This window comes from Falco cherrug, chromosome 8, assembly GCF_023634085.1.
Source record: "Falco cherrug isolate bFalChe1 chromosome 8, bFalChe1.pri, whole genome shotgun sequence".
Classification (NCBI taxonomy): Eukaryota; Metazoa; Chordata; class Aves; order Falconiformes; family Falconidae; genus Falco; species Falco cherrug.
Genome location: NC_073704.1, coordinates 59,029,716 through 59,055,717, shown reverse-complemented (window position 1 = coordinate 59,055,717; position 26,002 = coordinate 59,029,716). Strand labels below are relative to the sequence as shown.

The 26,002-nt window shown below is 44.7% G+C and overlaps 1 protein-coding gene across 2 annotated transcripts; it reads left to right on the top strand.

The window, feature by feature from the left end:
• Nucleotides 1-4,518: 4,518 nt before the first annotated feature.
• On the top strand, nt 4,519-25,696 carry HMGXB3 (HMG-box containing 3). Of its 2 annotated transcripts, none has more exons than XM_055717971.1 (20): nt 4,519-4,776; nt 5,470-5,617; nt 6,031-6,205; nt 6,662-7,219; nt 7,856-7,954; nt 9,465-9,596; nt 11,648-12,060; nt 12,416-12,591; nt 12,885-12,982; nt 13,536-13,634; nt 14,197-14,346; nt 16,590-16,891; nt 18,313-18,440; nt 19,273-19,404; nt 19,672-19,856; nt 20,454-20,673; nt 21,760-21,893; nt 22,299-22,415; nt 22,844-23,053; nt 23,648-25,696. In XM_055717971.1, exons 1-20 carry the CDS (start codon nt 4,668-4,670, stop codon nt 24,116-24,118), a joined length of 4,056 nt encoding a protein of 1,351 aa, XP_055573946.1. In that variant the 5' UTR covers nt 4,519-4,667; the 3' UTR covers nt 24,119-25,696. The 2 variants fall into 2 exon arrangements, with proteins under 2 accessions (XP_055573946.1, XP_005440666.1); XM_005440609.4 differs by lacking the exon at nt 4,519-4,776 and adding an exon at nt 4,849-5,080.
• Nucleotides 25,697-26,002: the final 306 nt, after the last annotated feature.

Genomic DNA, 26,002 nt, shown 5'->3' with positions numbered 1-26,002 from the left:
ACAAATTTGTCAAAGTTACATGAGGTGAGATAGAATCCTAAATAAAGTCTGTCAGCTTTTTGTGAAAGGTTATGTGAGATAGTTAAAAAGCAGACAGATTTGAATTTAGATAAGGAAGCTAATCAGAAAATGTTTAACATGTTATTTATTAGATAACTGTCACAAGATACAAGAAAAAGTTGCACATTGTTAATGGGGCGGGAGAAATGTCTATCTTGCAGTTGATAGAGGTAGCATATAAAGTATATAACAACTGAGAAGACAGAAAGGAAACAAAAAAAGTAGGATTAAATTGTAAGCATCTCTGTTGACAGCAGCTGTAACTGAGGCTGCTACAGGTAACAAAGGAATAGGTAGAGGAAGAGGAGAAATAAAGAGGGGAAGGGGAAGAATGGGATCAAGGTTGGGAAGAAATCCCTGAGGCTGACCACCTTTGGGACCAAATCAGTGTGATATTTGTAAACAGGAAGGACACTGGAAAAATTAATATCCCTAGAGGGAAGGTAAAGGGGAGCAAAATCAATCAGGAAACACTGACTTTACCATGTTGGAGGGTTAAGATAACAAATGAAGAGGACTGGAGGAGAACATTAAGGCTGCCCCAGCTGATCCCTTGGTTCCAATAAAACTGGAGAATGAGATTATGTATTTTTAATAGACAGTGGGGCCACCCACTCAGTTATAACTAGTTGCAAAGGGCCTCTCAGTAAAACTATGATCCCAATTGTGGGGGCAATGGGAAAAAGAATTTTACAGCCATTTTTACAACCTATGGGATGCATGACTGTAAATACTAAATTAACTTATAAGTTTCTACATATGCCTGAATGCCCCCTTCCTTTACTAGGATGAGACTTTGCAAATTAAATGCTCAAATAACTTTCTCTGAGAACACCATACTGCTCCACATCCCATCCGATATAGCCTGGAAAGCACAGATTTGCTTACTGATGGATAAAACTTCAGGGGAGCTTGAAGACAATATCCCAGAGGTGGTATTGAATGTGGTAGCCCTCTGGTGTGGGCTTCAAAGAAACCAGGTAAAGCAAAAAATATAATCCTGATTAGAATAGAACTGAAACCACGGGTAAGACTGGTAGGGGTAAATCCATCCCCTATTAGACTGGAAGCATGTAAAAGATAACAGCCCCTGATAAATACTTTTGTACAATATAGACTACTTAGAGAATGTCAGCCTGAGTTCAGTACAGTGGTCCTGCCTGTAAGGAAACCTTGCTCTCAAGAACATTAACTAGTACAGTATTTAAGAGTAATAAACCAAATAACAAAAGGTGTACATCCCACTGTACCAAACCCAACACCTTTGCTTACTTTACTGTGTTGGATCTGAAAAACAGTTTCTTTTGCCTTCCAGTGGATAAGCAGAGTCAAACTATTTTTGCCTTTGAACGGGAAAACCCTTCTACAGGAAGACACAGCTGTGCTGTACTGTTCTTCCTCAAGGTTTTAAAAGCAGCCTTACTTTATTTGGTAAGGCATTGGCCAAAGATTTAGAACAGTGGTGAAGAGACGGTAAAGTTACTCTTTTACAGTGTGTGGATGACATTTTGATCAGAGCTGACATGGAACAAATCTGCATGGAAGCAATGATAAATGTATTGAACTTTTTGGGAGTAGCAGGATACTGAGCTTTGAAAAGGAAAGCTCAGATTGCAAAGGAAGAGGTCTGCTATCTTGGCTTCAATGTATGTAAGGGACAATGAGCATTGGGAGAAGAAAGGGAAGAGGATCTATGCTGGATTGTGGCACCAAAGACTAAGAGACAACTAAAAGGATTCCTGGCAACAGCAGGATTCTGTTGCATATGGATCCCTAATTTCGGACTAATAGCTAAACCTTTATATACCACAATCACAGGTACAGGTAAGCTGTTGGAATGGACCCCAGAATGAAGCAGTTTTGATGAAATTAAAAAGCCCCAGCCTTAGGCCTCCCTGATATGAGCTGTAACATAACTAAACCCCAAGCCCCATGAGTGATGGAACTTATATATAAGCCTTCAGGAAACCAATGCACTAACACTCCATGGGGCTGTCAAATTCCCCCAGTCTGGGAGGCCCCACAAACAGAAGACTGGGAATATGCTCAAACAGTTAAATGGTGTATCATATAGGAGGGAAATAAAGGAAATCCCGAGGACCCCTTGCAGGTAAAATTAGTGTACCCTAGTATTAATAACGCCCAAACCACCCTCAAATACCAAAAAAAAGAATTTGAATTGTACTAAGACATACAATTGTAATAGCTCAGACCCAAGGTACAAAGCATAGGCCCAGTTGCCCAGGCTTTACAGTTACGATGCATATGTCAAAACTATACTACTCCTTTGAATGATACCTGGTCTCTTTTAATGAACAATAATACCTGACCAGACAGAGATTGTACTCAGGTAGGGATTTTAGCTTTAGGACACACTGTATGGATTAGTAGTGGAGGTGAGTGGATAACTCATCTCCCAGTTGCAGGTCAGAACCAATACTGGACATTAGAATTGTTCACCTTATGCCCACTTTGGAGAAAGTAACTTTTGGGACCTGCCTTGTGGCAAAGGACAAAAAGGGAAACAAATCCAGAACTTTGGCAGTATCCTAGTACAGGAATTGTTGTTACCTGGGTACTGGAATCAATCTTTACACCCCAGATTGCAACCCTTGAGAATCCATTAATACCACACAATCTAACTTTACAAATGGAGGTGTTGGCCAATGCCACTCAAACTGGGATGGAAGACCTCTTTTTCTGTTGCAGGCCATTTCAAAGACAGCTTTACAGAATCAGCTGGCACTAGACTTCTACTACATGAACATGGAGTCTGTGGTTTCCTAGATCTTACAAACTATAGCTGTTGCATACATATTCCTAACATTACAGAGAATCTAGATAAACAACTAGATCAAATGAAACGAATAGCCCAAATTGATTTAATGAACAGTATGGAAAGTGGTTGGTTGAATGAAATCCTCCACAATTTAGGGTTTTCTTTGCGTGGTTGCAGAGTTTATTGCAAAATCTAATCATGCTTATATTGTTTATTGTGGTACTTCACATTGTTCTTGGATGTATGAAAAATTTAATAATGCGGTCTCTGTACCAACAGTCACAACACAAAATGGCGATGAGATTAGAAAGAAAAAGGATATACAAAGACATCAAAACGAAAGAAAGAAAGAAAGAAAGAAAGAAAGAAAAGAAACAAGAATAATGTCATCTATCAGAAAATATATCTAAGTCTCAAAGTGGGGAGTTGATGCTAAACAGCCAGAAAGAGGATTGCGAAGTAATGCCAGGAACTGATAAGGCTAACAGGACCCAGATACAGTGACTCTGAAGATTCAACGTTGTGGAATTAAGACAAAAGAAACATTTGCTGACCCACCAGTTGCTGAAATAAGCTACTCCAAAATAACTTTTCCTCATTATAATATGATTATAATGGTAAAAGTAACTCCCCTTGAGACAGAGACTTTAAAAAGGTAGCCCCCCACACCCTCTGGGGCATGTGTATTGTATATAACACTACATAATGAGTTATAGCCAGTCATGTTTTACAATGACTAATTCACATTTGTGGAACTGTATATAGACCTCCTACACCCAAGAAAAGTTGGGCCAGCTTTGCAGGGTTACCACCCAGCACCCTGCTGCGCAGACATGAAATAATATGTCTTGACTCTCTGTGTTTCTATTTGTCTTTTGCACACCGGGTGAAGAACCCTAATTTTTGGGCAACATGGGTAGAGAGCCCTATTTGTTCTTTGGAGAGAAAACCGGTATTTTTTAAGCGTTCATGAAAGCTGAGAAAACAATTACTTTGTTACGTATGGAAATTTCTATTTTTCAAAACTCTGAGAAAAATGTTGATAAAAGAAATGCTGGGACTCAAAGACATACCTGGGGTGGGTCTTGCACCCACAGGCACATTTCCTGCTGGGACCTGTGCCGGGGTGGCTTCCCAATCAGCTGGCTGTGGAACAACCACCCCTCAGCTGAGTGGCACCGAGCTTTCTCTGGTGGAAAAAAATATTTTTTTTCAGCTGGATCTAAATATCAGGTTGCCACTTCATCTGCCTCAACACCGGGAAGTGGGCTGACTGCATTGGTGGGCTGACAGGGTCAAAGCTGAGGAGCACGGCTTCGTCCTGCTGCCTCCCTGCTTCACGAGGGGAAGGGCTGGACCTCTACCCTGTGCTCCGGGAGAAAAGCTGTGGGAAGCCAGACCGAAAGCCTGCCCAGCGCCGGTGAAGAAGGCAGGGACACGATGCTGCCCTGCGGAGCGCAGTCCTCGCTAACAGCGGCCCGGGACCTTTCTAAACGCGCGGTGCCCGGCCGCGCGCGCCGCCCTGAGGAGAATCGGCGGGAAGAGGGAGCGCGCGCCGCCGCTCCCGCCAACCCGCCCGGGGCGGCCGCGCGCTGCTCCCGCCCAACCCGTCCCGGCCCCGCCCAACCCGTCCCGGCCCCGCCCCCTCGGCCGTCACGCCGTGACCCGGATGCTGTTGCGGGCAGCATTTCCGGCGGTGGCGAGCAGCCGCCGAAGCGAGGGGCCCGGTGCTGTCCCGCCCCTGACGCGCGGCCCGGGCCCGGTCTGGCAGCCGGCCCAGCATGCCGGGGCGGCCCGCCCCGCCTAGCCCGCCCGCCCGCTCTCCTCTATGCAGCTGGCCCGTAGCTCCGGCGCTGCCTCCTCCGCGCCGCTGCGCCCCGGCTGGGACGTGACCGCAGCTCGCTGCCTGTCCGGCCGCTCATCCCCGGTGCTGCCCGGTGAGGGAGGGAGGGAGGGGAGGGGAGGGGAGGGGAGGGGAGGGGGGGGGGGGGGGGAGGGCAGGTTCACCGGGGCCGGAGGCGGCCCCGCCGCCCCGCTTCACCTCGGGCGCTGTGGAGGGGACAGGACCTCGGTTTAAAGGGCTTTGGCTTGCCTGGGGTTAGAGGCTGATTGGGCCGAGGTGCGGGTCGTGCGTGGGCCGCCCGCGAGCACAGGTAGTGTTGTTGTTTATCTACTGAGGCGTCTGGTGTGCTCTCTGCCGCCCAGCACCCCGGGCGCTAAGCGAGGAGCCCCAGAGATGTGGTAAGTAAGAGGATTATGAGGTTTCCGTGTTTATTCAGCCTCTGGCCTTGCTTTTGTGAGTGTGGCTGTGATACCTTGTAGCTGGACACCTGCTTGCTGGGCGTAAGGCTTGTTCTGGGTTACCAAACTTATCCGAGAGGTTCCTGGGGAATGGCAGCTTTTGCGTGCAGATGCAGCATGTTTGCAGGGAGCTGACGGTATTGAGGTCATAGTAATAAAGATGGTTTTGTCTGAAAATAGATAAATAGCTAACATGTAATTATATTGGTTAATTAAAGTCAAACTTACATGCCAATGATGCTGTCGGTTTACAAAGATGATTAAGAGCCATTTTTGCTGGGAGAAATGTATAACTTGGCAAGTGTGTAACATAAAATATGTATTTTTAGCAATGGAGGCTCCATATGATGGCACTGAAGTAACTGTGGTAATGGAGGAAATAGAAGGCACTTACACTTACGCATCACCGGTGCCATCTAAGAAGAAAAAGAAATATAAAAGTACTGGTGATCATGGAGAAAAAGCCAAAAAGCCTAGGTAAGTTCCTTCTGTCTTCATTTAGCTCCTGTGTAGGGTATGGGAGCAGTTTTCCTTGTTTCTGATGAGACTGAGCTTTGCAGTACACTTGGAATACTCCATGATGTAAAACATCAGAGATATAAAACATTAATTTGACCCTTTGGGGCTGCTCTGACATCCTTGTTTCTACAGGTACTACCAGTGCTGGAGTTTGTATCCTCCAGAATAATTTACCTTAGGTTCTTTTTGCTTGCTTCAGAGGTTCTCCTCAGTATCTTCGTTTTCATTTGATTAAAAAATTCATTTAGAAGTAGAACTGGATGTAATGTGCTTGTCATCTGACCTTGAGATGAACATTAACATTGTGGATTTCTTTGTCCAAAGGAGTTTATGTAGAATGGAGTTAATATTCTGTTTTGTGGTTGTTTCAGATCTGCTTACCTCCTCTACTATTATGATATTTACTTGAAAGTACAGCAAGAGCTCCCACACCTCCCTCAATCTGAAATCAACAAAAAGATCAGTGAGAGCTGGAGGTTGCTCAGCGTGGCTGAAAAAAGCTATTACTTGGAGAAAGCCAAGCTAGAGAAAGAGGGATTGGATCCAGTAAGTCATCTTTCTGGCAGTTCTTTGCCATGTGAAGAGGCATTTAACTGCTTACACAGCACTGTGTGTGGGAGAATCATTTAACTGCAGATTCCAGTTTGTATTTCTGCTTACAACAGCCTACAAAGAAGCAGTGTGCGAGGCCACTGCCCCTTGTTTTTGCCTTCTGTTCAGTCGAGGGATAATGTTTTGAAATTCAAGATCGATATGTCTAGTACCTGCTGATGGGAATGGTAGTTATTTTTGTGCCATTTCATCAGGGTGGTAAAGTTTGATTGATGGTAAAGTGTAAAACCAGGGCTGGGAGGGATTCTACAGGCTCTGCCAGGTGGAGAAATTCCCAGCAGACTGTGTCAGGAAACTGTTTGAACTTTGGGCACTAAAATAGTACGACTGAGAACTGAATCTGTTCCTTTTCTCATATTCATTTATTCCATACTCTGATTTTGCCAACAGAACTCCAAGGTGTCCACTCGAACTGCAGTAGTTCCAGACATTCCAGGTTTCCGTAAGATTCTTCCTCGCTCAGATTATATAATTATTCCCAAAACCACTCTTCAAGAAGACAGGAGCAGGCAGTCACTGGAACGGTGCGTGACACAGGGTCAGGCAGCACCCGAAGGTTTAACAGCTTCCACTAACATCACAAATGTCTCCCGTGATGCTGTGCAAAACGTCCTTCCTGTGGACTCGAGCCATGTTGGCATTTCTGAGCAATGCATCGCCATTGAAGGACTAGCAGAAGAGACTGCTTCCTTTGGTCAGCCAGATGCTGTGGAAGAAGCGGTTGCGTCAGAGGTTCTCTCTCACTATGTTGGGCCGGTGACAGAGAAAGTGGCTGGAGATATCCTCTTGGATGAGGCTTCTTTGGAAATAGAAGGGCAACCCTATCAGGCAGCTCGGGTAGTTATTGAAGAGACTCTAGTCAGTGGCTCCACAGATGTCTCCAACGGGAGCATTGCTGTGGCCCGTCCTCAGGTTTCAGACGGTGTGTCTGTGGTGACTGTGGTGAGGGTAAGTTTTTCTAGTGAGACTTGGGCTCCTTCCAGAGTCTCACCTGAGTCCTGTTTAACATACTTTGCTTAAGATCCTTGATGGCTGCAGTAGATCCTCTGTTGCCCAGTGTGCTTACGCTCAGTGGTGAGGGAAACAGCAACTTTTGTAACTCGGTGATTACAGTGTCTGCTTGCAGGTGCACTCTGCCATATGCTGATATTGCTTGTGTTGTAAGATGACTGCTTGAGGTTTTTTAATTGTTTCTTATAACAATACTTGAGGTGGGTTCTGCTGTTGGACTGCAAAATTTTGGGGAGGAAAAAATGTTACCTCTGTGTTCCTGATCGCTGTCTTCTCAGTTGCAGAGGGGTAGAAGGCAGTCCTTTTAAGTTGAGCTGTTAGGGATTGATTATAGAAAACTACTCTGTAAAGAATCGGATCTGCTGTTTACAATTTCAAGCTGTGAACAGTTTGGTTGTTTCCAGAGTAGACCTGGTAAGGCCATTGCTTTTGAAATGATCACTGCTCTTTCCTGTTTTCTGGTCTCATCAGTCCTTAAGACTTGTCTTCAATAGCAGTGTTCATGAGAGGGTGGGACACAGGTCATAATGTCTCTTGTTTTCTGCAAGTATTTTCCCTTTGTCTTCATTTTAGGATACTGAAGAGAGTAGTTCCTCTGCACCTGCTACGCAGTTTATTATGTTACCTTTGCCAGCTCATTCTGTTGTGGAGAACCCAGCATCAATTAAATTGGTAAGAAATCCAGTCTTCTGTGATAGAAAGGCATGACTATACTACCGTAGGTTTGTCATAAAGGTGCTACAGTAGGAAGGGTTTAATCATGGTTCAGTTCTTAAAGATAATCCAATTTGGAGTCCTCCTGTAAATTTCTTGTCCCTGGTGTTATGCCTTGTGTGTGCTAATAGGGTCTCTGACTTCCTAGAGTGTCTTACTGGAGCCTGTTTCTGCTGCCACCTTTCTCAAGGAGTTCTTGGAAGCAGATAGAGTAAATAATGCTATTGCAGCACATCTGGCCAGTAGCAGTTTCCATGTTGCTCTTTTCAGGGTCTGTGTAGCCATGTATGTCCTCTACTTGGATGCTGTTTGTCTCATAAAATGCCAGAGTCCATCCTTTCATGGGCAAGAATCTGCTCTTATGACAGGAAAACATGAGCTCCCGAGTCTTACGAATGGCTGTTGCTTTGGCCACGTGACAGGACTACTGACCTAATGTTTTGAGAACCCACATAAAAAGTTTTGCAGCCCATTGCATGAGGAAGAACAATATTATTTCTCTAATCTAACCACTCCATCCGCCTGTATTTCTGTAGTCACTGTAGGACTTCATTGTACAGTCAGCACTGCAGCTCCTTGTGTTGTGTAAGCTAGCATCAAATCCTGTTTTCCAAGTCTTCTGTGCTTCTAGCTGGTGAGACGCTTCAGATATTTATAGTGGCAGATAGTGTGATATTCTTCCAGGTATCTTGGGGAGAATGGAAATATCTCAGGTTTTTGTTCCTGAGAAGCACCTAACTTAAATTGTCTCATTTTTTTGAGAGGAGCACTTGCATTTTCAGAAGAAAATGTACCTAGTTAGGGACTTATAGCACAACAGCTCCCTTGGGAGTGAGTACAGAATATTGAGTGGTGTTGTGCTGACAAAACCTCAATTTGTTGGTGTGGTTGTCCTGACAAAGATGACAGATTCTGCTTTAGCTGTCTTTGTAAACAGTGCCTGGTGATGCTGCAAGTTACAATAAAGCACTGAGGAGTACTTGACCACTGCATACAATGACAAATTGCGGATGAAAATTGTTTCTACTTCATGAGTGCTTGTCTTCAAGTCTTGTCACCCTGTTGACATGAGTCTATTAATCACATCTTGCCTCACTGTGGACTACTGTTTGAATCATTTTTATACCATCTTACTGTGACTTATTCATAAGAGAACTGTTCTAGCACTGTAAATGCGAGGTTCGCTTCTCCAGTAGGTTATATGCATTGTTCATCTGCACTCTGCAATTTGATCTGAATTCTGGTGACACTGGAGATTTGTATAGACTGAGCATTGAGACTCTCGAGTAGTTATGGTGCTTACTCATGGTGATCCAGGTGTGTGTGGGCTGATCAGTAAAAGGAATCATAGTGGAAGGCTGATGATTTGCTGAATAACACTTGTGCTTGTAAGGAAAGAGGGAACAATGAGCCTAGCTTTGTGGGTTTTTCAGTTCTGTAGGAAAATTCTTGACAACTTTTGTTTCAGACAACCACCTATACTCGCAGGGGACATGGAAATTGCACCAATCCCGGCTGTTCCTTCACTTACGTCACCAGGCATAAGCCACCAAAATGCCCAGCGTGTGGGAACTTCCTGGGAGGGAAATGGATCCCAAAGGTAAATTTGCCTTTCCTTCCCCAATTTTCAGACGAAAAGTGCTGTTTCTTTGAATGCCTGTGATATTTCTAGACCTGTAGATTTGGAACAGGAGGTCAGATATACCAGAACTGATCCCTGCACTTAGGTTCCAGTGCTTGTGCTGGGGCAAGTACCATTGAAGAGGACACTTGACCAAGGTGAGACAGACCTGAAATCACCACACCTTGGGTAAAGATGTCACTTGCAACGGTGTCAGAACAGATGGGGCTGCATTCAGTAACTCTCTGTCATTGAGAGGATACACTCTGCCTGCATTATAGTTCCTGTGGCTGGGAGGCATTGCCTGTTCTTCTGCTGCAGCTCTACCTAAGCTCAGGAACTTGGTTGAACTATTTGTTTTGTGGTAATTTATCTGTTTGAAGTTCTTCTACAAGTGGAGATTTCCTGTGGTCTTTCAACATTGGTTTTTCAGCAGAAAGAAGGAATAATTCTCAACTATAGTAGGTGTGTGATCCTTTGGGAGCTAGGTAATGAAGTTGATCTAGTAGAAGCTGAAGTGCTGTTGGCTCATGGCCATGTGTCTGATCATTCATTATGTTGTGACCTTTGACTGTAAGGAAATTCCCAGCTGTTGGTGGAGTTGTGAAATTGTTTGAGTGGAAAAGTCTTTCTCCACACAATACCTATTTTGCTTAAGTTATTGGCATTTTTACTAGTTGTATACAGCAAAAAACAGTCGTTCCTTAGACCTTGGCAATGTCATGGTAATTAATCTGCTCTGAACAGCTGTGTGTTTATTACATTTGTCTGAAACAGCTTCTCAAGCACAAGTTAAAGGATGTTTTCAATATGAAAATTTGCACTGACATTCAGTGGCTTTATGTGGATTTGTTCTGAACCTCCATAGTTCTGTGTCTAGATCCGTTAAATGTTTAGGGGCAAGAACTTTTTCAGGCAGTTTACAAACTCTGTAGTGTCTGAGCTGATGGCTGGCTTTTCTGCGTGGTAGGATACAAATAGTGATGATGGTGTCTTAGTTTTTGTTCTGTAAACCTGCTGAAGTAGGTAGATGGCTAACTGCAAAAACGTGTTTCTACCAGAGTATGGCATGCCTGCTCCTGTTAAATCCTACGTTAATTAGAACTGAAAGGTTTTAGAGGAGCTTTCTTTCTGTCTTCCAATTTTCTTCTGCTCTTCTGGGAACACATTTGCATAAACAGTTCCACTTGTTTTTATGGTGTCATGCCTTGGGGAAAAACATGCACCAGCAGTTTTATTTTAACCAGTAATAACATCAGTAGAACCGAAACTAAATATATACATACCTTCCTGTTTTGTAGAAAGGAAGGGACTTGGTTATGTCTGTTTTTAAAAGTCTAGATTATCCTTCTGAGATTGAACTCTATAGAGAGCTTAGAATTAATGTGTTTATTGTGCCAGAAACTCTTGGTTCCATTTCTGATACCTTCTTGCATGTTACCAATCCAGTGTTGCATCATGCTTTTATTGACCTCAATTCATGCCTTCTGTAGCCTTAGTCTTGAAGGTAACACTTTTCTTAAAAGTCAAAAAGCCTTCCTGAGTAATCCTCTGTTTCCTGACTTGCCAAGTGCATGTTTTTCTGAATGCATGTATCCAAAAGTTGCAAGTTCTCTATCTAGCTCCCTTTGGTTCCTGAATAGTGTGGAAGAACAGACGGTGTGAGAGAGCTGAAGCTATGCAAGGGGAGTGTAGGAGGTGGGTCCTTCTTACAGAGGGTAGTGGGTGAGTTTGAGTTGATGCTAACGACGGTACTTGAGGGAGTTTGAGAAAGACTGATTCTTCAAAGTAAACAGTGTCTAAAAATAATACATGAAGGGCCAGGAGGCTAGATAAAATGTTAACAGGGACTTTGCTGTAGTAGGAGATGATGTCTTCCTGCTCTTGTACAATTCATTGCTTAAATACTTAGAATTTTGCTGTTTTGATCCAGCATTAAATAGGCCATGGCAAACCTGGCATATGTGAAGGGAGCTTACTTATCTGTGAAAGCCTAAAGCTCTGAAATGTGACTATCTCTTTGTTTCCAGGAAAAGCAACCAAAAAGCAAATCTGAGCCAAATTCAGGCACCTCTCTTAAAACTCCAGCAGCTAAAAGAGGTCAACAGTCAGCATTTATAGAACCAGCAGCTGTTAGTGAGAGTACCTCCAAGTCGGCCTTGGAAAGCTCTGAAGCTGTCAGCCAGCTGCTGAATGCTGTGCCTGTTGGAGGGCAAATGCAGGAGATGGAGTGGGAGGAAGTGATCATCTCTGAGGCTCACATTCTTGCGAACAATGTGCCTGCTGAAGACAAACGGAGTGCTGTTGGAGTGATGCTGGGTCAAGAAAGCCAAAGGCTAGGAGACTGTTCTTCAGAGCAGGCAGAAAAAGAGAGCGTAGGGCTGGGGATCCCACCATCTTCCGAGATGCTGAGTCCAAATGCCTCTGCGAAAAAACCAACGGGGTGAGTCAGTTTTCCATATGTTAGGGGAGTGTATGATGTCTGTTGTGTGCTGATGAGGCTAATCCAAGAAATTGAAGGCTGTTGGCAGTGTTTCCAGTAAGACCTGTTCTGTTTGCTGTCTGTTTTGTGCCAGTTCAGGATTGTTCCTTTGAGATTTTGTCCATCAGAGCTAATTTTTTTTAAGTGACAATTAATTTGTAGTCACAGGGCAGATGTATCTTTAGCACTTTTTCATCTTTCTACTGTAATAGCTGTGATTATTGTGCTAATAAAGCACAGTTCAGGGAAGAGAAGAAAATTGAAACTGAGGGGGAATCAATGGAATATTTTTCCAATTGTAGCTCTTGTCTTTCAGAATCGATGCTCCAGCTGCCGCACACAAAGGACAAGAAGTAAAGAGTAAACCAAGACCCAAGCCCTCCTTGCTGGCTGCAGCGAGACCCATGCGAGCCATTCTGCCCGCACCAGCCGGCGTGGGGAGAGAAGCCAGCACTGAGCAGCCTAGCAACAGACAGGCCTTTGCGAATACCGGTAAAAGCAGTATACTCTGGTAGGGTTTGGGAGCGGTTGTCTTTCCTCGCTATGTTGAAGTGGTCTCTGTCAAGTAATAGGTTATGTCTGGAGGGGGACAGTGGCCTATGCTAAGAAAAAAACTCTTCTTGCTCTCTAACTGAGAGTAAATCGCCCATGAAACACTTACTTGGGTCATCTCAAGTTCAGAGAAAAAAAAAATCCCACATGACTATGGTGGCATTTACCAAAGATGTCAGGACGAAACAGGACCTGTTTTCTCCTAACTTGCTGCATCCCTTTCCTTCTTCAAGACAAGCATTCCCCTGTGAGAACATCAGGCTTGAAGCCCAGTACGCTGAAACAATTGGGCCAGTCAATTCTGCAGCCACCAAGTGCAGAGGAGCGAAAGGTACCTATGGTTTGTTCTTCAAATGTATATTATTTTCCTGGGTGTTTTTTTTCCCCACAGGATGAGGGATATGACCTGAGTGGTGAGAAATAGAACATTAAAATGTAGCAGCTTTATGGTGATAAAATCTGTGACTGACAGTTTGTATGATATGGCTCAGAAGTAGCATGAATGCTAGATGGGTGAGTGTAGGAACTGAACTGGGAGGTGCTGTTGGACAACCTTTCTGCTGGCTGCTTTGAGAACCCCTCAGCTACTTCCAGAGGATGTTCTGAGGATCTACTAGTGTTTTGATAACCTGAGGTGCAGTACTGAGTCTTTCACCTGTGAAATATGACTGAGTATGCCAAGGTGCTGAAATGCTTCTGTTTGAATTGTAATGCCTTAGTATGCAAAACAGTGTGTTGTAGTCCTCTAATATTAAATGAACATTAATTGATTTGGGGGGGGGGGGGGGGGGATTGCTAATAGTTATTGCTTACAGGCTTACAGGATGTGTGTATTTAGTAGTAGGTGTCTTATGGGTGTTGCTTTTTCTGCTTTCAATCTCTAGCTCCACAGTGCTTTGACCAGCAGGGCATCTCAGGTGAAAGTAGTGGAGGTCAAACCAGACATATTCCCTTCCTACAAGTACAGCTGCACCGTAACTTTGGTGAGAATCTTGCAGTTGCTCTGATTTACACGGTAGGGAGTGTCATGTCTGGGGTGAGACTGTTCTGTGACTTCTGTTTTACTGACTTGCAGAAATGTAACTCGTATTAAATGTGAGATGATCTGTAGTTTGTATGTCACCTGTTGACCTAATCCAGGGTGACTGTACTGTGTTGCAGTCCTGTCTGGGGCCTTGTTAAGAACCAGGTTTTTTTCTTCCATGTCTTAGTATAATCTCCATCCCCTCTTGAGTTCAGTGGGGATGATCAGTGGTTTCTGAATGAATTTAATGTGTGTTTCTGGTCTCTGGAGGTGGCCCCAAAATGTTCAAGTGCTAGTTAAAGTGCTCTGTGCAAAGTGACAGCGCCTGCTATTTGACCTTTAAACAAGGTGTTACAAAGTGGTGAAAAAACATGTGATATTCAAGCAGACTTTTCTAGAATCTTGTTGGCATAGAATCATTTAGATTGGAAAGGACCTTTAAGATTGTGTCTGACCATTAGAAGTCTAAGACATCTGAAAGTCAGGGTCGGCAAACGGTATTTTTTTTCTGTGTCATTCAGGATTTGGGATTGGCAACATCACGTGGCAGAGGGAAATGCAAGAACCCCTCTTGTAGTTACGTGTATACAAACAGACACAAGCCACGAATCTGTCCAAGCTGCGGATACAATCTTGCCAAAGATAGAACTGAGAAAACGGCAAAATCCCTGGTAAGGTTCGGAATAGTTTGTTTTATCAAATGGCTATTGTGGGGATTGGCAGGGAGGGACCTTAGTTTGCAAATGCCCATGGGAACATAATCTTTTTTCATGATGGTAAGCTTTCCTAACAGAGTAGTGTCCTATTGAAGATACTTGTGTTGATGTTTGTGCTATTCCAACTGCTGCAACAATGGTGCTTCAGGCTGAGAATGAGACTGAGTGCGCTCAGTTCTACCACTGGATGTCTCTGTAGCTTAAAAATGCTTACGGCGTGTCGGTGTATACTGGGGAGATCACCCCTGAAGACACATTTGTTGTGTCAGCTTTGTTGACCTTCAGACTTCATCCAGGAAGCTTCCAATGTGCTCTGCTTTGTGACCAGGTTGTAGCTAATGTCAATTAAGTTAGTGCATCTTAATTAGAGCTTCCTATTTTTAGGAGTTTGTAGTGCAGCTCTACTTCCAGCCTGAATTTATTTCTGGATGTATTTTGTTTCTGTTGTAGAAAGATGTTTTTCAGTTATCTGGTGATCTGCATGGATGTAAATACAGACTTCTGGGTTTCATTTGTTTGGGTTTTCTTTTTTGCATTTGAAGTTTCAAAGGTTAGCTTTTCTCATATGGAATTGTTTTGTTTGTGAAATTAAAAAAAAAAAAAAAGAGTTGTCCTGTCCTTAGCTGAAATGGCCACTCAGCATACAGGCAGACTGCGTTTCAGTCTGTGTGGTAATATGACTCTTCCACTTGCTCTGTTTTATTTTGAAGAACATAACTTTGTGTAGTGTTTTTTTTTTTTAAAAAAAAACCAAACAAACTGAAACAGCCTGTGTGAAGTACACGTAAGCAGCTGTGTAAGGAACAGCAGCATGCTTGGCTCAGCTTGCATTTTGAGAGGCATGTGGCTTGTCTCTTCCTCATTTAGTTTTTTCTTATTTTCTGGTTCTAGATGTGTTTAACATTCCTATCACACAGTTCATTGTTTTCTCTGGGCTTTGGACCGATCATTTATCTCGCTGTTAGACTAGACAGAAAAACAGGTTGAAATATTGGCAGAAGAGTTTAAGTGATTAAACAGATAAGCCTGTTTGCATTCTTGCTATTCTTCTGAGCCGCCTAGACTTTGGCTTTCCTGTGCTTGTGTGTTTTGTCTTGATGTCCTGGCTTTGGCTGGGATAGAGTTAATTTTCTTCCCAGTAGCTGGTGTAGTGCTGTGTTTTGGATTTAGGATGAGAATAATGTTGATAGCAACAACTAAAACATCAGCGTGCTAAGTAACGGTCAAGAAGTCTTCAGCTTCTTATTACTGCCCTGCCAGCAAGAAGGCTGGGGGGCACAAGAAGTTGGGAGGAGACACAGAGAGGACAGCTGACCCAAACTGGCCAAAGGGATACACCATACCATATGATGTCATGCTCGGTGTATAAACTAGGGGGAAAGCTGGCTGGGGGTTTCTGCTCAGGAATTGGTTAGGCATCGGTCAGCTGGTGGTGAGCAATTGTATTGCTCATTATTTGTTTTATATATTCTAATTCTTTTATTGTTAGTATTCTTTTCCTTCCTTTTCAATTAAACTGTCTTTATCTCAACTCATGAATTTTACTTTTTTTTTCTTTTTGAGATTCTCTGTCCTATCCCATGGGGAGAGGTATGTGAGGGAGTGGTTGTGTGGTGTTTAGCTACCTGCCAGGTTAAACCATGACACTTGATCGCCTATGTGTTGGGGCAGGGGGTGTCAAAGGACTATAGCTGATCAATTCTAATTTATTAGTGTACTCTGTATATCACAGCACCTAGTTCTCATTTAGTGCTTGTTTCCTGTAGCTTCTGGAGAGGTGTGCAGGCTGCCATGGCTGGCTGATCATGTTATACAAGAGAATGTGCCTGATAACCTGTGGAGAAAAGGCAGTGATGTTTTCCAGGATTATTGAGGTGTTTATGTTCCTGTTGGTGGTTGTCCTCACCTTGTTGAACTTCAGTCCCTGCACTAACAGTCCAGTTTAATGGCAAATCTGTGATGGTCTAGCACTATAATAGGAGTTCCTGAAAGGCTGGGCTGTAATAAAGTATTTTTGGTGAAGTAACTTAGGCTTGACGCTACTGTCTGGAGTCAAGGATTGATCAGTGGAGTAGAAGTCAAATCTGCTGGGTACATATGTTACTGTGTTTCTGCTGCCTTTTATGACTTTGGGCTTCTCAGTATGTCATCCCCATGCTTGCCTAGTTGAGTATGTGAGTGTTCTACTTGCTTTCTAGGAGGTCACTCCGGGTCAGTCTGATGTGCTGAACACCAGCGAGCCCCTAACCCCATCCCAGAAAGAGATCCAGCGTCAATCCACCCTGCAGCTGCTGCGCAAGGTAATGCAGATCCCAGAGAACGAATCGGAACTGGCTGAGGTCTTCACGCTCATCCATGAACTCAACAGCTCGCGTCTCATCCTGTCCAACGTGAGTGAGGAGACAGTCACCATAGAGCAGACCTCCTGGTCAAACTACTATGAGTCTCCATCTGCGCAGTGCCTCCTCTGTAACAGCCCATTGTTCAAAGGGGGACAGAAGTAAGATTCTGTTTTAGACTTGTGACTCTTTCAACCTCGTGTTGGTATTCTATGTTAGAAGCGTGCCTGAAATAATATTTGCTTTAGCGTCAGTGCTGAAGCTGGTGTAAGTGACAATGAATAAGCTACATGTGTGTGAAAAGGGTTTAGCTGCTTAGCAGTAAGCTGATTCTGTTTCTCCTGTGCAGTGTAGTTTGTCATAGTTACCATTTCTGTTAGCAGGAGAGCTTGATCAAAGAGTGACTGCTAAGTCTAGTATTTTTTTTCTTGAAACAGAGTCTTTTTGTTAGTCATCCCTTCTTTGTTTTCCATTCTGATGTTTTGAGGCTGACAGAGGCAAACTTGTGGGATTGTAAATGTGCATTATGTGATCTCCCTTTTTTCTCTCTTCCTGATCTGAATATTTCCTGTGTGGATGCTTATGGTGTTTTCGTTCTTTTCATGGCTTAGTGTGGGCTTGAGTGAATCCTATTTTTGAACAAATATCCAAATTGAAACCTGAAGGACTTTCAGAAACTACCACTGTATAGGCTAGATTACCTTAATTAGACTTTTATAAAAGCCTGTAGGATATCTTCTCACTGGGTTTGCCAAACATCCTCCTGTTGCTGAAAGCATAAGCTAAAATGTTTCTCACAGCAAAATGTTGGGAAGTTTTGTGTTGTGTTTCTTTCTTCAATGATAAAGATTTTCTTGATACCAATGATGGATGTTTGTTTTGGTCAGGCTAGTACTAATTGAGATTTTTCCAACAGAGGTACTTTTTATACTCAGTAATTTTTGCAGAACAGTGCTGTCTTGCATCCTGTCTGTCACTTGTGACTTACCAACCTGCACATTGTAAATCCTTGCTTCTGTGCTGGGCTGCTTTGCAATGCTCTGTGTGTGGGACTCCCATGTGTGCCTGCGTAGGCTCTAATTAAACCCCTGCCAGTGGGAGGGAGCTAGCTTTGACTCTGATTCCTATTTTCTCAGGTGGATGGCTATATTTCTGCCACTAGGGCACAACTAGCATTTTCTTGTCTGAACTTCTTCCTCGGCAGCTGTACTGTAGAGGAGCAGACCTTTCTGAATCTTTGTGTGTGCAGGGACAGGCTGTCAGGTAGAATGTGTTACTAGTCACCATTTGTTGTCGGGCAGCAGCAGAGCAGCTGGGACCATAGATTTTCTCCACCGTTCAAATACTGTAGAGCTGGAGAGATACTGTAGTGCTGTTAAAAGAATGTGAGCAGTGACCTGACTTTGCCGGTGGAATCCATTTTAAAATGTAAAGGTTTTTTTTCTCTGCTGTGAAATGATGTGAACTGGCTTTCACTGACATACTAATGAGCTCAATTCAACTAGAACTTTTTAAGTTACTGCAGGACTGGACTGAAAAACCTGTTGGCTTGGCTCTCTCAGTTTTCTTTTGTCTGTTACAGTTCCCTTGCTGGTCCTCAGGAGTGCTGGCTGCTGACAGCTAATAAATTACAGGTGGTTACAGCTCAGGTCAAAGTGTGCTTGAACCTGCAGTGCCTGGCTCTCCATAGCTTCACTGATATTTACACAGGTAGGAAAATGTAAGCATACCAACGTAAGGCATGAGTACAGTCTAAACCAGGGGTCCTCAAACTACAGCCCGCGGGCCGGCTACAGCCCTCCAGGGTCCTCAATCTGGCCCCTGGTATTTACAGAACCCTCCCCCCCCGCCCCCCGACGGGGGTTGTGGGGGGAAACCAAGCAGCCGCAGATGACTGCCTGCCACTTCATCCGCGCGCCGGCCCCTTGGTTAAAAATTTTGAGGACCCCTGGTCTAAACCCTTCAGAAGCCTTGGGGCTGTGTCAGGGCATTGTCTTTGCACAGAAGAGCCTATTCCCTTCCCAAGTGTATTAGTTGTGAATTATTTTTGACTTGCACTATTCTTCTGCTGCTTCTGCAAGTAAATCTGTATTTGTGAGGAAAAAGATGTGTGAATACTTTGTTGAGGAAGACTGTGCCTTGCTTCGCTGATGTAGATCCCCTCTGTGTAAGTGGTAAACGTTGAGTTCTGCAAGGCAGCCCCTGAGAGCGTAGTCAGAGACACCTCTGCAGAGTGGTGTTTCTCAGTGTTGACTGGTGAGATGTGAGTGGCAGTCGCCGTGGGCCTCCTGCAAGGCAGCGTGGAGCTGAGGAGATGGATTGGCTGCTGTTCCTTGTAGCTTTTTAAATGTAAAGGCAAGTCTGTGAAAGGAGCTCATCTTGCTGATGTGCAGAGGGAACAGTCCCAGAAGCACTACTCACATGTTTCCATAATCCTCTGAACCATGCTTGTGTGAGTATGTTGCCTATCAGTAAGGAATATCTTTCTTTGTGAGGAAGATCTGGAACCCTACAGATAATAACAGTCTTGTTTTAACTGCAGGCCTTTTCAATGTGGGTAACAAGCTGCTAGTGAGCTTGGATCTTCTGTTTGCAATCCGAAACCACATTAAACTTGGAGAGGATCCCAGAGTGGCTGTTGGCAATATTCTTGACTCTGTTCAGGAGCAAACTGGTGGGTTGTCCTTCTTGTTTTTTTACCATGACACTTCCGCAAAACTGTGACCTGCTGATTGTTAGGTTATAAAAAGGCAAACCTCACCTATTGTAGTGTGGTATGTTTCTGTTAAATCACTTCCTAAACCCAACAGTACCTCTGTGACCAGTTCTTCGTAATGATCCTCTGGAGGACAGGTTTGATTTTACTCTGCATATAAGAGTTCTGCTACCTCCACTGTCTTTAGGAAGTGAAAGTTCTAACAGTGGCATGTTTACTTTTCAGAAAAAAGCCTGAGCCCTGATGAGCAGGTTCAGCTCCAGGAACTGCTGTGCAATGGCTACTGGGCCTTTGAATGCCTAACAGTTCGGGATTACAATGATATGATCTGTGGAATCTGTGGCATAACCCCCAAGGTGGAAATAGCCCAGAGGAATGTGGAAAATGTCCTGGCACTGAAAAATACAGAGGTAGGCTTTTCACAGGCTTCACATCCTGTTAGTGTTCAAAGCAGATCATAATGACTTTTGCTGACTCTGATCTTCATAATGCACGGTAATTACACGAGACCTCTGTGAGCAGTTTTCTGCTGATGCCTGGCAAGAGGATGTGGCTGGAGTGGTGATGCCTGAACTTCCTCTTAGAGGTGTTGATGTATGATTTGGGGAAAACAAGATACTCTGTCCCTGGACCACAGCTTTTGTCCAGCAGCCTCTGACAGCTGGGACCTGGAATGAAAGTTGCTAAACTTGGCCATCTTGCCTTGACACAAAAGCTTTTTTTTTTTCCCAGCAGCAGTTTCCTTGAGGTGCTGTCTTTTCTAACGAGGGAAAAAGTCCTACTAGTAGTATGCAGCATATCTGTCTTTTATGTCAAATAAATGGTTTTGACTCTCACTCAATGAAAAGTGATTGTGGGGAACTTTAGGAGCCTGAAGCCATCTTGTTATATTTGAGCTGAGCACTCCCCTGGGTAGCAGTCCTCATGCCTTGAGAGAGGCTGACATGGAACTGTCAAATGAATTACAGTTACTTGTATTTGACCAGTGTGTTTCTTGCTTTTTCTAGTTTACTTGGCCAGAATTCTTGCCATCGAGTGAAGTGAATGCGGAAGACTTCTGGTCCACAATGGAGACAGAGGTGATTGAGCAGGTGGCTTTTCCTTCTAGCATTCCCATCACAAAGTTTGATGCCTCTATTGTTGCTCCTTTCTTCCCTCCACTGATGAGAGGAGCTATGGTGATCAATACTGAGAAGGACAAGAACCTGGATGCGCAGCCAGTGCCAGGTAACTGCTGAGGTTGTGCTTATTAAGGGAGAGTACTTAATGTGGTGGAGACTTCAGTCTTTTAGTGTGATGTTTAGAGTTGAGAATTGATCGTTGTGTGACTCTTGAATTTGCTGAGAGAGGGCAAGAACACTGGTGTGAGTTCAGCTGTTCTCAGGATACTTACAGCTTGAGCTTTGGCCTGCCCAGTGAAGCTTGAATGCACTGGTGTGCTCTGATGCATTTGAGACATGGGGGACATGAGAGCACTGCACCCCAAATGAGATATGGTCTGATTGCAGAAGGATGCGTGCACAACTTGAATGCCAGCCAGTATTTGTTTCGTATTAGACTGATACTTGGACTGTGAAAGCTGCAGACAGTGCTTGGTATCTCAGTACCACGATCTCAAAAAAGGGTGTTTAAGTTCTTGCAGAACTTGTCAAAAGAGTAGGAGATGGATGTGCTAGTTCTGTTGTCACCATTCAGTATATCCAGAGCACTGACTGCATGTAACAAGAAACCATGAGATGAATAAGCTCAGATATGAGAGAGCTAAATTTAGTTAGCACCTGGTTCCCTTGACAGTTCGAGTATGAGGTATAAGAAGGAAAACTGGCTTTGCAAGCTGAACGAGTATATGAGTTGGCTTTGCAGACAGGGCTGCAGGTATTGATGAGCTGAACTGCAGAAGGGCTACAGGGGCTTTTGTGGAAGTGGAGCTCCAGAGAAAGAACCAGGGAGGAGATGTGAAGGGTAAGCCTGGAGCTGCAGTCGGGAGGCTGCAGTCACATTGCTCTGTGCTCTTCTGTCACTTGTTTATCCTCATGTCAGTCCAACCAGTCATTTGAAGGTTACAAACAACAGGGCAGACAAGTTAAGTGCTCATGGAGTCTCCAGCTCTGCTGGGTTCAGTCTGGTGACCTCACTAGCAGAGGGTTGCGGAGAAGTGTGGGCTGTGACGCACTTGTGAAATAGGACTGTTCGTGGCTTTCTCTTGCCAACAGTTGGTTGTGCAGTCTCTGCTTCTGTAGTTTTCAGAAAAAAATATTTTGGTGACTTCCCTTCCTGAGAATGAGTGCTGAGACTTGTTTCCTGCCTTTGCAGGTAATGGGAGTGCCTTGGTGAGGCTCCTTCAGGAAGAAATCTTCAGGCTTGAGCTGATCAGTTCTTACAGTGAGGAAGAGCTGCAGGGCTTTCTAACACAGTGTGGCATCCCCTGGAAGGCTTCAGATACAAAGGTAATGGCTTGTTTGCCCACATTCAAGGCCCGCAGGAGTGGAGCTGTTCCTCCCTGACTTTCCCTCGTTCACACTTGCCATCCTAGATAATTAACGTCTCATCTGACTACACTAAGGGCAGGGGTGGTTTTGAAGCGAGTGCCTGCAGATTATAGGGTAACTTACACATGGTGAAATAAATTGAACCTTTGTGGGCTAGAAGAAAGGAAGCCTGTAATTACCTTGTCACAGGCTCAGCATCGTGTAATTGCTTGTCATCCTCATGGTGCTGAGGGTGGGATTAGGAAGTTATTGGATGAAGTGCAAATTAGGATTTAGGTGACCTTGCCTGCAGCATTCTCCCTCTCTGGAGGAGTCCGTTACTTTTAGCCACATACAGACTTTCTCTGGGCCTGTCTTTTCTAGGATGAGCTCTGCTACTCCCTCCTGGCTCTCTACGAGTTTGTACAGAATGGGACAAGCATCACACCAGCCTCTACTCATCACACAGGAGGGAAGATCTACAAAGTTTGTCCACACCAGGTAAGGGCAGGTGGAGTCAACAATCTTACCTTGCTATTGACGACTACCTGACTTACCAGTGTGGAACTCCCTCATTAAATCGAAGCAGTGGAGTGGGCCTCTCTGAGCCTTGGGAATGAAACACACTGCCTTGGGGGCTTGGAGTATGAGCGGTCCTGCAGGAGATTTCAAGACTGACTAGTGATCTGAAGCCCAGTTTTGATGTTGCTGCTGAGGTGGAATTGAAAATCACCTCTACCTGAACGAGATAATGTGAACATGTATGAGGAGGAAACAGAGTATCTTTAGAGAACGTAGCTGTGTGGTTACTGCATTGTCTGGAATACCTGAAAGGAAGCTTGAACTTATTTTTTTTTTTAAGACTGAGTTTTTTTTCCATAAGCTTTCAGTGTTACTGTAATGTTTGGTCTTAATCCTTTTCTTTCCAGGTTGTGTGTGGCTCAAAGTACATAGTAAGAGCAGAAAATGCCCGGGATCACGTGGACTTGTTGGTTTCCTCACGTCACTGGCCTCCAGTGTATGTTGTTGATACAGCCTCTTCAGTGGCACTGTGTGCAGACATCTGCTGTCCTGGCCTGACTTCCCAGATGTGGGGGAAAAACCAGGGCTGCTTCTCTGACCCCATGGATCCTCCAACAGTAAGTTGTGCCCACCTTTGCACTCTGCTATGCCTGTCCGATATGGAAGTTTCAAGTGAGATTTAAAATAAGTAAATATTTTTTAAAAAAATTATGTGTAACATGCATTGTGCCTCAAGATAATTTGACCTACTGAGCGTCTCCTGATTCACAGCTTTGCCAGTGTGTAGCTTCTGAGCATAGTGGAAAGCTTTTCATGTTGCTTGGGGTATTGTGTTAGGTTCATGCTCTGTAATAGGAAGCGCTGTGCTGGAGGTGCATTGTAACAGTTCAAATCGTGAACTTTGGAGTGTGTTGCTTATTTTGACACAGCAACTCAATTCTCTCAAACTGCAGCTATTATTTGAGAAATGGGAGAGGAAGAGGGTTGTAGTGCCTTGGGATTATCTCTGGGGGCGTACAAGTGAGGAGGGAGTGTACAGCACCACCTTTGTGGCATTTAGGGGAAGCCTGAGCCAGTTAGCCCTCCCTCTATCGTGTGTTGCAGTGCTGGCTGGAGTTCAGCCAAGCAGTAATTTTGTCATCATCGTCTTAGTTGTGGGAAAGTTGCTTCTCGTTCTACCTGGTCTGTGTCTCTCTCTCTCTCTCTCCCAGTATGTGTCCTGCCCTGAACTGCTAGACCAGCACTACAGCGTAGACATGACTGTGGCAGAGCACTCTGTTCAGCACCCAATCACCAAGTCATCAGCACGCCGGATTGTTCACATGGGTTTGGAGCAGAACAGCCACCAAGATCCAACAGCTCGGCATCACTGCATCTCCCTGTGCCGAGAGCTGGAGCCTTACAGCGCCATCATTGCTGCTATCAATGACAGCAAAACTAGCAACATCCGCCAAAGGCCCATCACCTTCGACAATGCCACACACTATTACCTCTACAACCGTCTCATTGACTTCCTCACCAGCAGGGAAATTGTGAATCGGCAGATCCAGGAGATTGTACAGAGCTGCCAGCCTGGGGAGGTGGTAATTCGTGATGCTCTGTACCGGCTCGGAGTGGCTCAGATTAAAACGGAAACAGAGGAGGATGAAGAGGGGAAGCAGGAGGATGATAGAGGTTGCTGAGTAACAAAACATCTTGTTGGTTTGTCCCTGGTTGTGTGGATGGGTGGGCTGGGCCAGCTTCTGCAAGGTTTGGGCAGCTATCTGGCTTAAGAGTTTATTTTTACAGGTTGGAGATGTGATGCTGGTGGCTTTGACTGCTATTAATGACCAAAGAGCTGTGTGCTTCCGTAGTGTCATGATGGCTGCTGTGAGCATGGGTCTGTCACCTGCCTTGGTGAAGGTGGCAGCTGCCTCCCCAGGTGGGTGACAGACCTGCTGTTCAACGGTGTGAAATGTTGCCCTCCCTATAACTGGTGAGTGGAGAAGGGAGAGGCACTGCTGGTAGACGGGGAATATGCATGGTCAAGTACACAGGTTTTTTAATTCTGAGTCTTGCTTGCTGACTTCTTTGTGTGTATTGGTGGTAGGGCTGGGGATGTGGGAGGAGGCACAGAAGGCAGAAAGCTAATATTTCCCCAAAAACGTTCTGAATAGATTAGTCTAGGACACTGACTCCTGCTTGGAAATCTTGCAGAGGTCTTGTATGCATTGGCTGCGAGGAGCCTTTAGTTGAGGAGGAGGAGGAGCCATGCAGCTTTAACAAGCTGTATCTGGGGAACCTCCATGGAGACTGCACTCCTGGGTCCAGGATCATGGATGCTTCAGCTGCAGAAAGTTTCTACAATTGTCTGTCCCTTCACATAAGCACTAATAATTTAGAAGCTGAAACATGCAGTGAGTGAAGTGTGTTCTGTGTGTTAAGGTAAGAACTGACTGGGTGAGCCTCAGGGGAACCAAGCTCGATGGAGGGCTGTATGACCACTGCGTAAGGTGGGGGCTGTGGAAAGGGGAAGGACGCTGAAAACTTCTGTGCTGTCCTCCTGGATGCTTCTTTTTTTTAAGCAGCTTCATTCTGTTCAAGGACTTGCATTTCTTTGTCCTGCCCTTAGAACAGAATCATAAAGGCTGTCTGTGGGTTCAAGGAAAAACGAATGCAGTGTCACCAGAGCGAGCAGGGTGTGGTGTTCCATCCTCAGAGGAGGTGCTGGGAGAGCTGTATCCACATGTGCAATTTCAGCACTCTGTCAGATGTCCTATCTGCCTTGCCTGTGTCCACACAGTGCTGTGTGGGGTAAAGAAGTCTCATGCTGCCCAGGTTGCTTTATCAGCTCCTTGAAAGGAGGTGGGCTGAGACCTCTGCCCCCACAGCACAGCGGAAGAACGCCTTGGGCTGCAGCTGCTGCCAGCTCCCTTCTGGCGTTGCTGGTGATGAAGGTGGACGGATGTTTGCTGTGACCTGCAGAGGCGGGAAGCAGGATGCTAGCCTGCCAAGTCACCGTCCAGGGAGTTTATTTTGTCTGAGTGAGCAGTGGGGAAGATTCAGAGGCTTGTGGTGTGGTTGAAAACTCCCTTCTGTGAAGGGGAACCTATTGAGTACCATACTGTTAAAGTAAATGTATTAAGTCTGAGCAAATGCAGTAATCATGGCTTGGGGTTTTTCTGTTAAGAACATTAACTTATTATAAGAGACATTAGTGACTTTTTTCAGTCAGTGATAAAGTTTAATAAATTATCTCCAATTTTTGGGGTGAAACTGTGGCCAAGTTGACTTGGGTTTTTTGTGTACAAGATCTGGAGGACTGTAGCAGGAAAGGGCACAAACAGTGTGTGCATGTATACCAGGATTCCAGTCTGCACTGCCATGCAGTGGGGAAAGGCCTGGTATTCTTAGAAGCAAGGTGTTCTGAGAGGGAGGAGTTCAAAAAATTGCTTGGATGTCAAAGTTATCCTGCTAAATATAGCTGAAGTATAGTTCAGTAAGTGGCAATGAAGTAGCTTCTGCAGATGGTCAACTCCAAGGGCTGTGTGCTCTTGCTCTGCATTTCCCTGCACAGGGCAGCTCTT